Genomic DNA, 17,011 nt, shown 5'->3' with positions numbered 1-17,011 from the left:
TCTTTGCGGATTTACTAACTTCCGATTAGTTATCCTATGATCAGGAACTGTTTAAGTCCAGAGTTATCATCTTCTAGATCTCACTATTATAATCTCATTATAATTCTAGAAGCTTTACTCCAAACTATGGAACATCTTATTTAAAACACTTTAAATAGATAAATCCCATAATAAAATCAAAACAAGTCTTTTATTAATATTAATGAAATCAAATACGAATACAAGAAAGTATTTCCTAACTCATCATACATGATTGGATTTAGGACAAACACTTTCAGAGTAATGTCCGAATAGATCGAGCTGAGTGGAGAATCGAGTGAGTTGATAATTTGAAGGAGTAATTTTCAGGATTAAGCCGAGAATGTTGTTGAAGAAGACATCGAAGACGCCGCAGTCGTGTTAGAATAGATAGGTTTTTATGTTAGTACTAGATATGTTTAAGATAAGGTGAGAAGCGCCCTGGCAAAAAAAAAAGATAAGGTGAGAATCGAAGAAAAGAAGCACGAATTTCTAGCTTCTGAAGCCCAAAAAAAATGATCGGCTTCTTTTTCCAAACACTGGCCTAACTTTTGTTTTGGGCTTCTACTTAAAATAAGCCCCTGCTTATCTACCCAAAACAACCACTAAAATTAGGGTGTTTCAAGATTAAAAAAAAAAAGGTATTGCTAAATGCAGAAATTTTTTCTTCATGTAGTAACGAGAAATTACAGTTTTAACCTTTCAGTGATTCAAACATCATTAAATGCAGTATAGTAATTCAAATATCACTAAAGGCAGTGCTAAGAGACAGCTCAGCAATCCCGCTTTGGTATGAATGTTTCGTCTAAAATGTCTCACTTACTCTGGATGTGACTACTGAAACTGTGTTTATCTAAAGTTTTTAATATGTGGTGTTTAACTTATATTCATATAATCTTAATAATATATTTATATTATTCAAATTTAAAATATAATAATTGAATTACATTTGGAGCCCCAGTGGGAAAAGGATGGGGTAACGTATTGGCTTTTAAGGTTATTTGGAGCCCTTTTGGATCCTATTCGGAGTCTTGGTGAGGCTTTAGTGGACCAGGGGTGGATTAAGCGGGGTCGAGAATGAGCTGGGGGCGGGGTGATGATATCTAAGGGGTGAGTGATGACATCTAGGCGACGGGTGATGTCATATAGACTTAGTTTCTCGTGATTCGTATTTGGTGGTTTGTATTTGATCATTAGCGTATTTTTATTATTATATAGTATAAATTCTAGTCATGTAAAAAAAAATAGCATAAATTATTATATCACAAAAAACATTACTTACTATATGTACAACAAATTTCATTAGCTGAATAATATACGTGTCTTAAAGTTAACACACGACACACTATATTTTTTTCCTTCATTTTTCATTTTAATTAAATTAAATTAATTTTTTGCATGATTGACCGACTTTTTGACCGATTATAGCAATTTTTACTAATAATCTGATTTTTAACCGATTTTTTGCAAAACAAATTTTTAGCTGATTAACGTTTAATCGAGACGGAACATGTCCGAGCAGCGATTAAACCTGATCAACTAGTGAATTCTTAAACACCGGATTTGCTAGAACCGGCCTGAAATTATTTTGTATTGTTATAATGTGAATAATTTGTTTAGTTTATTTAGGCTTAGGTTCTGTGGAGACCAAATTTATTTGGAGTATTGGAGACCCCTGGTCCGTCCAACTCCACTCTCTTCAAATCTAAGGGCTGTTATTATTTTAAAAAGAATGTTTGTTTTTTTATTTATTGTTCTTTATACTCTTCAGACCGTATACATACACTGCAACGTTTACTCAGATCAAGCGCAAGTTCAGGATGGCAGTTATTCCGTTCTCCGTAATTCAAGCACCAAGGTTATCTTTAATATTTATTTTTCTTATTCTCAGTATACTTGTCCCTCAGTTCATCATCGATTTCGCGCTCTTGAACAATGATTTGTTGTCAAGTTTGTTCGTTTTCGGTTGTTCTACAAGCGATGAAGCATTCAAAACAATCATGTTGTGTCTATAATTGTCTCCAAGAAACAATGGATCAAACAAAACCACAGCAGGACAATGGAGATCTTATACCACATATACTAGTACATCATAGAAAACTAACATGCATCAACAGATTTATTGATTTTGTCTTGCAATATAATTGATCTATCAAACTGCAACCCATCACTGTTGTTAATTTGAGAAACTACCTAATTTGAAGAATATTGTTCCTCCATAATACATTACTCAAAAATAAGACTATAACATTTTACGTTAATGTCTAATTAGGTCCTGCAACTATGATCTAAGCGATAACTGTTGTAGTGTATCCACGACTTATTGTAATATCTTTTTTATAGGAATTAGGTGAGAAACTGCAGGACATTAATTGACAGGTAACTGTCATTCAATGAGAGCAAAAAAGGGGGAGAAATTGATATGCAGTTTATAACGACATGTATTATACGTATGATAAATTAGCAGTTTCTTAGCCACCTGTCTCTCAAATCTACCCTTTATTTGATTTTAATCTTACGGTATAGTATAGGGTCTCCAAGGACTCCAAAAGATGTATACTCCAAGGAGCCTAACAATATATATTTCAAGAAGAAAGTTCAATGGAGACCATATAATTAAGAGACCAAAAAACCAGATCACAGCCATTCATTCACTTCTAATTCGACACTCAGATTTATTTGATCAATTTTTATTATAAATAAATATAAATATTTTTTAAGCAAATCATCTACTTTACTTATTTGACAGACACTTCCATGATGCATGCATCAGGTTACACTTCTCTCAGTTTTTTAGTAAAGTAGTTATATCAAATATCCTGCACTGATTTAAACAACAAAATCATATAATAATTATATTATCAAAATACGATTTTGTAGCTGACTAGAAATTATATTGTTGTAGTATTACAATTTTAAAATATAGAAGAAATAAGGGGGGAAAGCCTTTTATAATGATTTTTCATAAACCGCTGCCCAAATTAACAGGTGACAGAAAAAATGCCCTTTTTGCCAATAGAAAACACAATTGGAATATGCGTGTATGAAGGATGCATTGTGCGCATCACATACATGCGTGTATCGAAAAAGTGTTCTATCACTTCCAACTATATTTTTCAAGTAAACACTGTAGTAAATATCACTGAACACGCATATCAGAGATGCGCCATCACAAAGAGCGCATGCTTCAAATGCGTATGTTATTTATTGTCCCATATACATCGATTTCTTCAACTCACGCTTGATTAAAATTATAGGGACACCTGTCATGGCAGGATGCTAATTCACATATGAAACCTCTCATGAAGTTCTGTGTTGCAGATTAAATATTCAGATCCATGAAACCCATGTTCACTTCATTTTATCCCCTTTTCCCCCCAACCTTCTCATGGTTCATCCCTATTTCTAACAAAACTTCTCCTTTTTACAAATCACTTATACGGGTGAATCAAGATTTAATAAAATGGTACACATGTGTGCATGTATATAGACAGAGGAATCTGAAGAAAGAAAATGGATGCTTGACAAAGAACAAGGGAACGAGGAGAGAGACAACACATGAGCGGGAGATATAATAAACAGAAAAAACGTATGAGCATCTTTGATATGCGTGGACAGTGAGGTCAGAAGGACACTTCCCCCGCATATTGATATTATGGGCAGGTGTCATTTAAAAATATGTTATTCGGGTCATTTTCTCATAAATCAGAGCACGCGTATTGGCGTATCACAGGCAAAATATCCTGATTTTTTTAAATAGTAAGAGTAATTAGCACTTTGCACCCATTACTTTTGATCGTTTTTGCTATTTGGTCTTAAGTTTTAAATTATTACATATTACATCCCATAACTTATGAATTTCCATCACATTACACCCGTTTGACTAATTTCCGTCAAAAAACAAACGGTCAACGTTAAAGACAGAATGTTTTGGTTTTGTAATTAGCATTTGCACCCATCAATTTTTGTTGTTCTTTCGATTCAGTCTCATATTTTTAACGCCATGCTCCCGAGTTATAATTAGGGAGAAAAACAAGTGAAATTGAAGTAAAGTTATGTAACTTTCACTCCCGTTTGTGCTCCGAATTTTTTATAGGGAGGAAAACAAGTGAAAATGAATGCAAATATAGCATACTCTCACTTCAAAAGTGGGATGAAAGTGAAAGCACATTTGCTTTCACTTGCTTCCTCTCCTAAAAAAACTTGAGAGCATGGCCTAAATGTCGACAAGATGCATCCCACAACTTAAAAAATTTAATCACTTTACAACTTCTTAACGAATTCTTATTATATATTAACATTTAACGTTAAATGACATGGGTAAAACCGGATTATCATTTAATTTTAACAGTTAATGTTAAATATGTTGGGTATATCATTAAAAAACAATATTTTTTTCTTTTAATTTCTAGAATTGAACACCCATGTCTAATGTAGTATTGTTTGATATCACTATATTGTAAAAATGATCAAAACTAACATATGCAAAGTGCTAATTAATTTAAATAGTAGTAGTCAAATATGTCCTAAATTTTATCAATGTTTATGTCCAAATACTCTAATATTTTTGTATATATATATTTTTTTTTTGAAAGCAGTTTTTGTATATATTATTAATTATTAATTATTAAGATATTAAGATTAAGATTAAGATATATCTTTTTTTTTTTTTTTTTTCATTTTTGCAATTTCAAATTACTAGTAATTTTTGCGAGGGCTTTTTGTATGGTTCCTGACTTCCTGGTTAGAGTTGTAAAGACAAAACCCTAAAACCCCAGTCGTGTTTTGTGAAATCAGCAGCCAAACACAAACGAGAAGACGAAGATGAAGACGAAGAAGAAGACCAGTAAAGCAGAGGGATGTTCGAAGCACACTCTCTCCTCCATAAAAAAGCTGGGAATTGAGCTTCTCTCATCAACGACTCACATCAACAATCTCCCCGTTTTGATATCTATAATCAACGACCCATCTTCTCCCCCACACTTTGTGCTCGAATCTCTCCTCTCTCTTCAATCTTTCTTCACTCCATTACTCCCCAAAATCCCTTCTTCGTCTTCTTCTTCTAAGAAAAGTCCTGCTCGTGATTCGGATGCTAACGTTATCTACTTCACTTGGCTTCGCTCCAAGTTCGATCAGCTTGCGCAATCACTTATTGATCTTTCTGTTTCAGACACCTGTCAGCTCGACCTAAGAGTAATTCTTCTGCTCCCATTTGCTGCGTGTCACTTTATACATATGTGTGTGTATTTTATTTGTTTTCTCTTTTTTTTTCCTTCTAGGAAGTGGTTCTCGATACCATCATGGAGTTTGTTAAAGTTGGGAATGGAGGAAACTTTCATTCTCTTATATATCACAAATTTCTCCGTGCTATGGTACGTATCTTCTCTTTTCTTATAAGATTATTGTGATTTTGTAAAATTGTTTAATTGTTTAGGTTGTCGTTAATGCTACTGTCTTCCAAGTAGAATGACTGATGAAATACTGCTCTTCGTCTTTTGGGGAGGTTGAGTTGGAAATTTCCGCTTGGCTTGGTTCGGTTCCTACTTTGGGGAGGATGCTGTGCTTGCCTCTTAAACTTAATTTATTCACAATATATCAAATTGCAGGTTGATTCTACTTCAGGCATTGATGTTTTATTGGATTTGCTCCGGTCAAAATATTTCAAGTACATTGACGTTCGGTATGAACATATATCCATGTTACTATTAGCTGTTGAATAAATTTATGATTTCATGCTTAATACCATATGTTAACAATTTAAAAACCCTTTACACATAGATAATGCAAAAATGATTTGTTTACAAGCGGTGAGTGCAATTTGGGAAGTATATAGCACTACCAGATATTTTCATTCTAAAGTTCATAATGTTATCTACAGCTGGTTGCTGTCTACAGTTGATGACCTCAGAAAAACAGTAGATATTTGATGATTATCATAGCATCATAGGCCTATATAGTATTGCTATCTGAAGGATTTATTACATATATGCTTATGAATAGATTCATAGACCTAATCTATTTGTTTGGTTGGGTCTTTCAAGAAATTGTCACTTGATTGCTCTTAGTTTGTTTTGTGGATTAATATTCAGAGTTTATATCTCGAGCCATTCAGTAATGTTAAAATCACCACTCCTGGTACAGATATTTTACTTACATCAGCCTGGAAAAGCTGGGTCAGAATCTGGAGAAGATGAAAGTCTCTGGTATTTGAACTAGTCTGTTCTGGTTTTTATGAATTCGCCTGTTACAAGTTCTTCATATGTTGAATGTTCTAAATTTTTTTTATCTGATGACTTTCTGCTGTTAGATAACAAGAGTCAGGCAGATGATAGCAAAAACAGGTTAGCTTGACTTTGTACTTTGTCTCCAATTCTTTGTATATAATATTTTTATGCTCTGTAATGTGACTATGTTGATGACTTCTAAAACACATAAAATCATAGTTTTAGATGCACTTTACCTGCATTCGAACCATGTTCCACTTATATTGTTAATCATATTTTATGAAAATCACAATACTGGATTTACAAGTAGCAAGACGTTGGTTTGTTAGACTCTATGTATTCAACACTCACCAGCACTGAGTGACACATTAAGGCAGTGATAACATGTTTAAAGTTTTCTAATATTAGCTGCCACGATGAGATGTAGATCGTACATGGACTATGAATTTATGTGATGTCTAATCTGGGACAAAGTCAGGAAAAAGTTTAAATTAGGATAAAACCTATATCAGAAAGTCCGCAGAGGATTGGTAGAGACAAATAAATCAACATACTTATAATATGTTTATCACTTTCTAATATTTAACTCTGGTTAGTATTGGATGGTTACATCTCTTTATATCGGAGAGAAACAATATATGTGAGGTGACAATTAACAGATCATTTAAATAAAGAAACGTGAATGTTTGTTGGTTCTGGGAGAAGAAATCTACAACATATATAACTCTGACACAGTATTTTGCAGGTTTTGAGCAAATCTCAGCGTCGTCACCTAAAGCCTACGTTGCCAAGGATGGAAAATACCTTTACTCTTAAGATTTCAACCACTGGTTAAGAGTGATTTGAGCTGAAACCACAAGATAAAGGATCAAATAGAATCTACCTTCCCTACAATGCCACTGCGACATATACAAAGAGCCCAGCACACTGAAATAAGAATAGCAATACATTAAGAACTGAGCCTCCCCACCATCAATGTATACCAGCCTCAAAAAAAATATAAATCAACTTTCACCAAATTAGAATAAAATTTCAGCAGCTTCAGAAAAGTGAACAAGTGAGCAGAACACGAATTATGAATTGGACATGATAAAGGAACATCCACCTCTTCACCCACAAAGTAATATTATAAATAATCAACAAATTTTATTATTATTTAACCTTCCCTGTATCGGTTATTGCTATGGGATTCTAATATATTCATATAATTATTTCAGCAAACATGGTTTTTTATGAGACTTGTATGATTATTAAGTTTTTAGTGTGTGTTGAGAACTTTGTGCTGATTTATATAATGTTCTTGTTGCAGCATGGTGCATTCAGTTTACAATATACATCGTCTATTATCATGCATCCCTATTCCGGAAGGTCTTGAGAAAACACCAGCGGAGTTTGAAATGTGGAATGGATCAGGTAAATTGTTAATATTATCTTATGAATTTCCTTTGATCTTCAGTGTGTCTTGTTCACTTTTCATCTCTCTGGTGCATTTCTTAATTTAACGGATATTAAAAATATTCTGAAGCAAACTTTATATGCTAACTGCACCAGGCATTTTTAATAAAGATGTTGATAATGAAAAGCATGCGGAGGTTCTAAAAGCCAAAAACAAGAAGCAGAACCAGGATGATGGCGATAAGAAAAGCTTCACAAGCGACAACGTAAATTAGAACTTATTAATTTTGATTTTATTCTTTATGGAGATTTTAAGCATCTGGGTGATATTTTACGTTGGTATACCTGTTTATCTTTTTGAACTGTAAAGTCTTAATATGATATCATCTTCTTCAGGTTCCAGCTACAACGTATGTGGCTAAAAAGATAAAATTGAAGTTTACTAAAGTTTGGATGTGTTTTCTTAGTTTGCCGCTTCCCCTTGATGTGTACAAGGAGGTATTTACATCCAACTCAACTTCTAATTGGTGTTTTTTCGGTCGTGTTTGGCTATCAGCTTGTGGTGGGAGTTTGCTTATGAGAGTCGAACATCAGTTAAAAATTTCTAATTTTCTATCCATCCTCAACAATATATTTAAAAGACTTTTTGTTGAACTTGAACCCATTTGGAGGGCGTGCCGAGATTATAAACTTTAAGTGTAAACGGTTGCTCTGAAACTTTTTATGGGGTCATGCAGTTTGCTCTGAAGGTCTTATGAGCTCTTCAGATAATCCTTATTGTTGTACTGTAGCTAAGCCTTTGTCTATGGATATTTGTTGGCTGTTCTGCCATAAGGCAGTAAGAGCAATCGCAAGAGACTCCTCAGTCCTCACCCTGCCTCTTAAGTTAAACTATAATGAATTTGATGCAAAAATGGACTCCAATAGACTCTCTATTCACTCCTAAAAAATTAGGAGCTGGAAGACTCTCCTCAGTACAGAGGAGTACGTATTGACTCCCAAACTAATTTTATTTTAATGTGTTAATATCCCCCCAAAACCTGTCCATTTCCCTCCTCGGATAAAAAACTGATTTATAAATGGATAAAGAGAATGTTGAGAAAAGCTTTATAAATTGATAAAGAGAATGTTGAGAAAAGATGTTGGAGGCACGGTGTTCATTCCATCTTTAAATGAGTTACTAGTGTTTATTATAATAATTTTTATAGGGAGTCGGTGGATAATAAGCTTGATAGAAATGATAGATATTTATGTTGTCTGTAATCAAGTTTGTTGTAATTTTTATACATGCTTTTGTCAAACTTGTAGTTCTTATCTTCCTAGTGGACAGTGGGTTTAATTTTTCAGGAATTATGCACTAATCCTCTGTGTGTAGTACAGTTATATTGCATTATATATGCTCACTAGTACCATCCATTTTGCATAACACTTTATATTATTCAGTTTCATAACTTAGCATGCTGTAGCATTTATTTAGTTTCTACTTCGTTCTTTTTTATGTTGTAGTTTTAATTGTTTTCACATTTTTTTCTTGATTATGACAAAAAATACCCTCTTTCAAGCTCTTTGGTTGTACGATTCAACTTCCATTGATATGTTTGTATTTGAATGCGCAGGTTCTTGTTACCCTGCACCAGGATGTCATTCCATATCTATCTAATCCCATTCTGTTGTGGTACAGTGTAATATGAAAACCACCGTCACCGTCTTCACTAATTAATGTCATCTCATGTGGTACTTGCTAAACTGTATTGCCTTTATACATGCAGTGATTTTTTGACGCGATCATATGACATTGGCGGTGTTATTAGTGTTATGGCCCTCAGCAGTTTGTACATTCTTATTACCCAGCATGGACTAGAGTATCCCAACTTCTATGAAAAGCTTTATGTGCTACTGGAACCATCTATTTTTATGGCAAAGCATCGCGGAAAGTTCTTCCAAGTAAGCTTGTGGCCATTTGTTCTTTGTTTTGCATTTTTAATTGATTGACCTTGCAAAGTAAAAAACTTAACAGTTGTAATTCCAGCTTAAATATTTCTCATGCAATTAAAACTATATTATTTAATGTTGTAACTCTCCGTTACCATTTAGGAATCATTAACATCTGAACTAGTAGTGTTCAGTCCACCTGTGCATCATCAGACTGTTCTTATTACTTATCCAATATTCTGCTATGCTTTCTTTGCAGCTTCTTGATTCTTGTCTCAAATCACCACTTCTTCCAGCATATTTAGCTGCTGCTTTTGCCAAGAAGCTGAGCAGACTGTCACTCTCTGTCCCTCCTTCAGGAGGACTAATTATTGTTGCTCTAATTCACAACCTTTTAAGGAGGCATCCATCAATCAATTGCTTAGTGCATCGGGTAAGGACATAAACCTAACTTTTATCCCTTTATAATTAATCTGAACAATCCTATTTAGCAAAAAAAAACAGAACAATCCTCATGGCGTTGAACACTATATCGTTAAACTGTAATATAAATTGAAGTGTGCAGTAAGTGATACAATTAATATTAATGAAAATGCAGGAGGATGTTACTGTTACTGTGCACGATGATTCTGTGCACGATGATTCAAGTGAAAGAAATGAGGAGGTTTCTGATCATGTTAAGGCCTCCTCTGCCAGCAAAGATATGTCTAGCATCAAATCAGGACTTGATCATTTTAACGACGAGGAAATGGATCCTAAGAAAACTAATTCAATGAGTATGTTTTCACTTTCATGTTTGTCAGTGCATTTTTTTATATTACAGCTTGTACTTTTTTGTATAGCTGAAACTACAAAAGACAAATAAACTTGTAAAATGTGTTCTATTAAATAAAGAGAATCTAGTGCTTTAACCACCCAAACGTGGCCACTTTAAAGTTAGTCTGCATATTTTGTTTTTAGTACACGTGATTGCAATCTTTTCCACAGATATCTGTTTGGTAGCTTTTACCATATGAAAATTATCTACTTTTAAGTATCACTCCACTTCCAGACGGTCATAGTGCTTGATAGTAAAGATGTGATGAAAAGCAACACTTGGTTGCCCAAGTGCAGAATTTTCATCTTATATTTGATCTTGTTTTATTAACGGCTGGTGTCTTCGGAAGTTATTCTTGTTTCATAGAGTGTTTAGATTTTGTATATGTGAGCTATGAAAACTAAAGCTACAAACTTGCAATCCGCTTCTTTTCTACTTTGTCAACTTTGCTAAATAACTTTTTTTGTTCATGTACAAAAATATTTTATTATTCCAACTTAACTAACTTGTATATTCTATTAGGAAGTTCACTTTGGGAAATTGATACCCTACGCCACCACTACTGTCGTCCTGTTTCAAGGTATCATGCATGCTGATCTGGTCAAGGGTAATTTTTTTTTTATTCTTTATCTTTCTGCCTATCTGCAGTTTATTTATGGAAGTATTTCTTTTTTCCAATTAGATTTGTGTTATCCCTTGAGAATGATCTGACGGTCAGAGCTAAAACTGCTGAAGTAGCCATTAAAGATTTCAGTTCTGGTTCATATGCAACAATATTTGATGATGAGGTAAGATTCTAAGTAATTGAATTTCTGTATTGAAATCTGTGCCACATAGATAGTAAAAGGTTTTGGTATCACGTATCGGTCAGCTATCAATTTTGTTGTATCATACATGTCTTTGTTTGCATGGCAGTGGTAGTTACTCCCTCCATCCCAAATTAGATGGTCCCGTTGACTTTGGACACACAATTTAAGGTTCATTGACCGCATAGATACGTGACTTATTTTTAAAATTTTATTTTTGCAAATAAAAATTAAAATATGAAATTTTCATTTATAAAAGAAAAAATAAAAAACTAAATTTCGGAAGTAGACGGTCAATGCACCTAAAGTTACGTGCCCAAAGTCAACGGGGACATCTAATTTGGGATGGAGGTAGTAACACTTACTGCTATATTATTTTTTTACTGGGTACCATTGATATTTCTTCACAGAGCTACCTATTAAGTATTAACACTAGTTTGAACTTAGCGATAATATTCAACTCTCACTACAAATTAATTATACAATTCCCTTCTTAATTGCTGCAAAAAAGACTGACCTTGAGTACTTAGTTTATCAAGCGCCTACTTTGAACAATTGGTTCTCCGACACTCGGTATCTTTAAGCAGGTCCGCTCCTCAAGCACCTAGCTGCCTTAAAACCACAACGTACAAGTCGGTGCACTTTCTTAAAGCGCACCGCTCAGCTCCCGGAGACGCAGTTCCTTTGTCCAACCTATGCAATTACCCTTTTAGAATTTACAAGATGTTAAGTTTTGAAAATTATGACTCATAGTAGATACCTTACTAAAAGTATATATCAGATATTCTGATCAATAAGATTAAGTCTTTAAGAATTGAGGTAATAAGGGAAATTAAAAAGATAATATAAAATTGTAATGTTGGACAACAGAGAAAAGCCTGATTTGTTTGTTAAAGAAAGATGATTGAGGAATTTCCTTAGCAACATTCATGTGAAAGAGAAAAAGAGGCGTTAAAGTCCAGAGGACTGGTTTCCAAAGCCAACAAACTTATATATGATATAAGGAATAACATACTTGTCCAAATTTTAATTATAGAGGCCACAATATTTTAAATCAAATATGAATGAGATCATCGGTAGAAAGCGATCTAATTATGTGTTTGGAAAAGGATCTCCTACATAACAGGAGCATAGTTGTAAAACAAAGTATATTCGTCTTTCAAGTCATTTGATCCTAGACTTTTTCTGTAGAGGATTCTTTTTGTAATTGGAGTCCCATAATAATTCATTTCTTGAGAAATTTGAGCTCTAATTTTTGTGCTTCACCTGGACAAACTTTTTTGGTGTGTCCAGTCAGCTTCGACTAGGGGTGTGCATTCGGTTAACCGAAACCGAAACTGAATTTTTTTTCGGTTAACCGAAACCGAAATTCATTAAAAAACTCTACCGAAAACCGAACCGAATTATTTTCGGTTTTTACCCGAACCGAAATTTAAATTTCGGTTATTACCGAAAACTGAAGTTATTAACCGAAATTTTTAGAAAAATCTAAAAAGTGAAAATCTGAAAATAGTTTGAAATAAATTTTTGGTTTGCACTGCAGTGGCACTCGCACGTCACCTCACCTGCAATGAATGATGTTTAAAACATCAATACAAAAATGAAAATCCAGTAATACCAGTATACCAAAGAGTAAGCCAGTGCAATAATATATGAATATCAGTAGCATCCACCTTTTCCCTCATATATTTCAAATAAGAGAGAAAGCCAATATTTCTGCAATGTCACATATAGTATTACTTGAGTGCAAAGATATTGCATAAATATCATACTGGGTGGACTGTAGCCAGTACTCTGTGAGATTTGATTGAGTATTTGGGTCGATAGTTTCCAATCTTCACAGAATCACTGTCCACAGATGCTTTGTAAGTCTGGCGTTTAAATGAATTATAGTTACTGAAGAGTCTTGTTGGCTATTTAGGTCAATCATGCATATAACTTAAAGCTATAATACATACATTACTAATTAAAATATTATATTTTTATGAAGTAGATAAAAATTCGGTTAACCATTCGGTTTTTGGTTAACCGCAGTTAAAAAACCGAAAAACCGAAAATTGTAAATTTGGCTACCGAAAACCGAATCGAATTATAAAGTTCGGTTAACCGAACCGAAATAATTTCGGTTTTTCGGTACGGTTTTCGGTTAACCGAACCGAATGCACACCCCTAGTCATAACGTAACACTTAAATAATCAAGCATAAACATTAAATTGAGCAGACGGCTTCGCAAGCAGTTATCTATATTAAGCAACTAGCCCCTTAAGCAGATGTTGTTCCCAAAGCATCAAAAGCTCCTACGTGCACCAAGCTTATAAAGGGCCAAGCTTCTTTGAACCCATGATCACCAAGCACTAAGCTTTACGAAGCACCCACGTTGTATGTGGACATTGCAACCTAAACTAGAGGAGACCTTATATATATGTGTGTGTGTGTGTAATTTATCCTGATCAAGGCTTTGAGAGTAAGAAATTTCAAAATTGTAAAGGTTGAAATTTCTATTCTACAACAAACGACCAGTCCATTTATAGACGGGAACTGGAAACATATAATAACGTTAAGAATTTTCTAGAGTAGAAAGATGATAAATTTTAATATATAGATGGGGCAAGAATGATATGTTAATGGTAGGATAGTAAGCTTTAATAGCCAACACATAATATTTCTATTTTGCAACAGCCACACAATTCTCATACGCACTTCGAATTATTTCAGTATATAGAGGATGTCAAATAGATGGTATCCGATCTTCAAAGAATGACCTTGGGAGTTGAGTTTGAATAAAATATTATATTTCAGCATTTAACTCGTTACTCAAAACAGACTTAACCGTAATTAAACTACTAAATTATTGTTTACCTGATTGATATAGGAATTAATATTATCTTCTGACAAAACTACAATGCTGCTTTTATTTCTCTAGTTACCTTTTGCTTTTTCCTACTCCAGATACCTAAATCTGATAATATTGTGTGCTGTTTCGTCAATGACTGTCGACTGATGCTTTGATTTCATCTTTTTAGTTTTGAACTTGATTTTCTGTGATGACTTGTGAGACTCGAACAATATGTGTTTGTGTGTATGAGTGAGAGTATCACTAAAACCATGCCTTGCACTTAATTTTGTTTGAACAGATTAGACGAAGAGTTAAGCAGGTTCCTCTAGCATTCTATAAGACTACCCCGAACTCCTTGTTTTCAGAGTCTGATTTTGGTGGTTGGACCTTTAATTTAAAAGATGATAACATGAATGATGACAAAGAATCTGATCATATTCCTGCGAAACGCCAGCGGATGGAGGGAGCTTAAGTATGCTTGCAAGGCATCTATGTCTAAAATTTGAGACAATTAAATTTTGTAATGTCCTAGAAATGTTAGTTACAGTCAAGTGATTGAACAGGCCTTCTGCTTGCCCCGTGAATTTGTCTTTTACATTTATGTACTATAATATCCATGCACTTTTACGTCGTTAAAGTAAATTTGTTTTTATAATCATTACTATCTAGCCTAACGCAGATTAATAAATTTTGTAAAATATGAGAATAATAGACCATATAAGCTAATGTTACCTTAATTTTTTTTTAAAGTGGGTCTCTCTCCATGATACTGAAGAAATTACGGACCTCGAATCAGAGTATGCTTCACAAAATGACTGTCAGGAAACACTGAATTGATACAACTTGATAAACTAAGAATACTAGTCACAAACGTTTGTTGAAAACACTGGATTGATACAACTTGATAAACTAAGAATTCTAACTTTACATATCTCAAACCAGAGTCGGGAATCGGGATCATGATACTTCACAAAGTTTATTGGAAACACCAAATACCGAATTGATACGACTCGATAGATTAAGAATACTAGTCTTACGTACCTCGAAATAGACTCTGGGATCATGATACTTCACAAAATGTTTATCAGAAACATCGAATTGATACAACTTGATAAATTAAGAATCTTACATCGTGCCAAGGGCGAGTATATAATATGAAATTTATTATTTATAATTTAATTTTTAATATTATTTTATTATTGTTGCTGGATGTCATAATTCTTTAATATAATTTTTTTTGATAATAAATTAAAGTTTGATTAAATCATATTAGATGACTTTTACTTGCAAATCGATATTATAAATAATAAACATTTTTATTTTTTTGAGAGCAAAGGATGTTTTATTAATGAAAATTGGAGTCATACACTAATGCATCCATCACACATGGTGGAGGAGACAGAAAGATAATGGAGCTATTAACCAAACAGGGCACTCTAGCTAAGAAATGAGCTACTGTATTGGCTTGCTTCCTAACATAACTGATTGTGAAATCAGGTCGAGACCGGAAAATGGCGAAACAATCTTGTAGGATAAACCCTACTTCAAGGTGGAAAACTGATTCCTTGTGCAAAACTGTTACTGTGAGTAAAGAATCACACTCAATTTCCACATCCTTTACCTGGAGCATTTGAAGCCACCGGAGAGCTGCACGAATTCCCCAAACCTCTGCTTCAAAAGCCGAGAATACACCTGCAATTCTACTGGTACGCCCTCTGATCAATGCACCTTGGTGATCACGAATAACCATTCCAACAGAAAAGTAAGGAGTTCCAGGCATAACTGAGGCATCGACGTTAAGCTTAAGTTTACCTACTCACGGAGCAACCCATCGAGTTGTACCTGGATTAACTGTTTGCGTCTTACTGTGCAAGCGGTGTAATTTATTTCTACGAGTTTCCTGCCATTCCTGTATATGTTTCTTGCTCCAGTCCATAACAAGGTTAGCCGGGATAATCTTATTTTCCCAAACTCTCAAGTTCCTGGCATACCAAATTCCCCAGAGAGCAGTAGCAATTTTGATTCTATTCTCTTGAGTCTCCACGGACAACTTCTGTAGCAGCCAATCCGGAGCAAAATACACATCAGACATATCAAACTCTAAATTCAACTCTCGTCAACACAACTTAGCAAACTCACAGTCAAAGAATAAGTGTAGTAAATGTTCAACATCATTATCACACATTGGACAAATTATAGGAGAATCCAAACCTTTCTTTCTAATCATGTTCCGAACTGGAATGTTATTTCGACCAAACCGCCAAAGAAAAATCTTTACTTTCTGAGGGAGCTCCAAGTTCCACAGCTTATTCCATCCAGAATTTCTACCAGCACTTCGGCCACTAGCATTCAACCAAAACTGGTATCCTGTCTTGACACTATATTTGCCATCAGTAGTGTGAATCCAAGCCAGGCGATCTACATCATGATTTTGGGGAATAGGCATAGCTAAGATAGCTTCAGCATCACATCTGGTGAATGAGCTGTTTACCTTATTAACATCCCACAATTTGGAGCCAGGAATGAAAAGATCCTTTACTTTAACAGAGATTTCACTACTCACAGTATCAGTTTCAATACGCGGATTGGATTTGCCACGAACCCAGCAATCTTTGTAAACATCTATACTTTCACCATTTCCAATAATCCATCTGTACCCGCGTGCTAGAGATTCTTTAGCTTGCCAAATGCCTGACCATATAAAACTCGACCCTCCTCCTCTTTTAGCATTCAGGAGCGTATCATTGGAGAAGTATCGTGCCTTAAAGATTCTGGCCACTAAGGAGTCAGATAATAAACATTTTTATTATCTATCTATAACTGTTTTTGTAATATAAACATGTGATAATTGTTTCTTGAAAGATTAATTTCAAGTCGTATTTTCATAATTTATATTTTTTTTATATGCAAGGAAAGAGATACTCCCTCCGTCCCACTTCTTTTGTTTTGTTTGACTTTTTGTGGTTAATTTGATCAAACTTTG

General features: G+C 34.1%; 1 protein-coding gene across 1 annotated transcript; it reads left to right on the top strand.

Moving 5' to 3' along the window:
• Positions 1-4,756: 4,756 nt before the first annotated feature.
• On the top strand, positions 4,757-14,658 carry LOC108210137 (protein NUCLEOLAR COMPLEX ASSOCIATED 4). Its single transcript, XM_017381408.2, has 15 exons — positions 4,757-5,211; positions 5,298-5,390; positions 5,625-5,698; positions 6,160-6,221; positions 6,326-6,359; positions 7,552-7,655; positions 7,794-7,903; positions 8,034-8,135; positions 9,254-9,312; positions 9,407-9,581; positions 9,829-10,002; positions 10,168-10,345; positions 10,909-10,966; positions 11,069-11,174; positions 14,327-14,658. Exons 1-15 carry the CDS (start codon positions 4,843-4,845, stop codon positions 14,498-14,500), a joined length of 1,872 nt encoding a protein of 623 aa, XP_017236897.1. The 5' UTR covers positions 4,757-4,842; the 3' UTR covers positions 14,501-14,658.
• Positions 14,659-17,011: the final 2,353 nt, after the last annotated feature.

This window comes from Daucus carota, chromosome 2, assembly GCF_001625215.2.
Source record: "Daucus carota subsp. sativus chromosome 2, DH1 v3.0, whole genome shotgun sequence".
In the NCBI taxonomy this organism is placed as follows: domain Eukaryota; kingdom Viridiplantae; phylum Streptophyta; class Magnoliopsida; order Apiales; family Apiaceae; genus Daucus; species Daucus carota.
The sequence above is the reverse complement of the archived record's forward strand: the minus strand, read 5'-3'. Positions and strand labels throughout refer to the sequence as shown.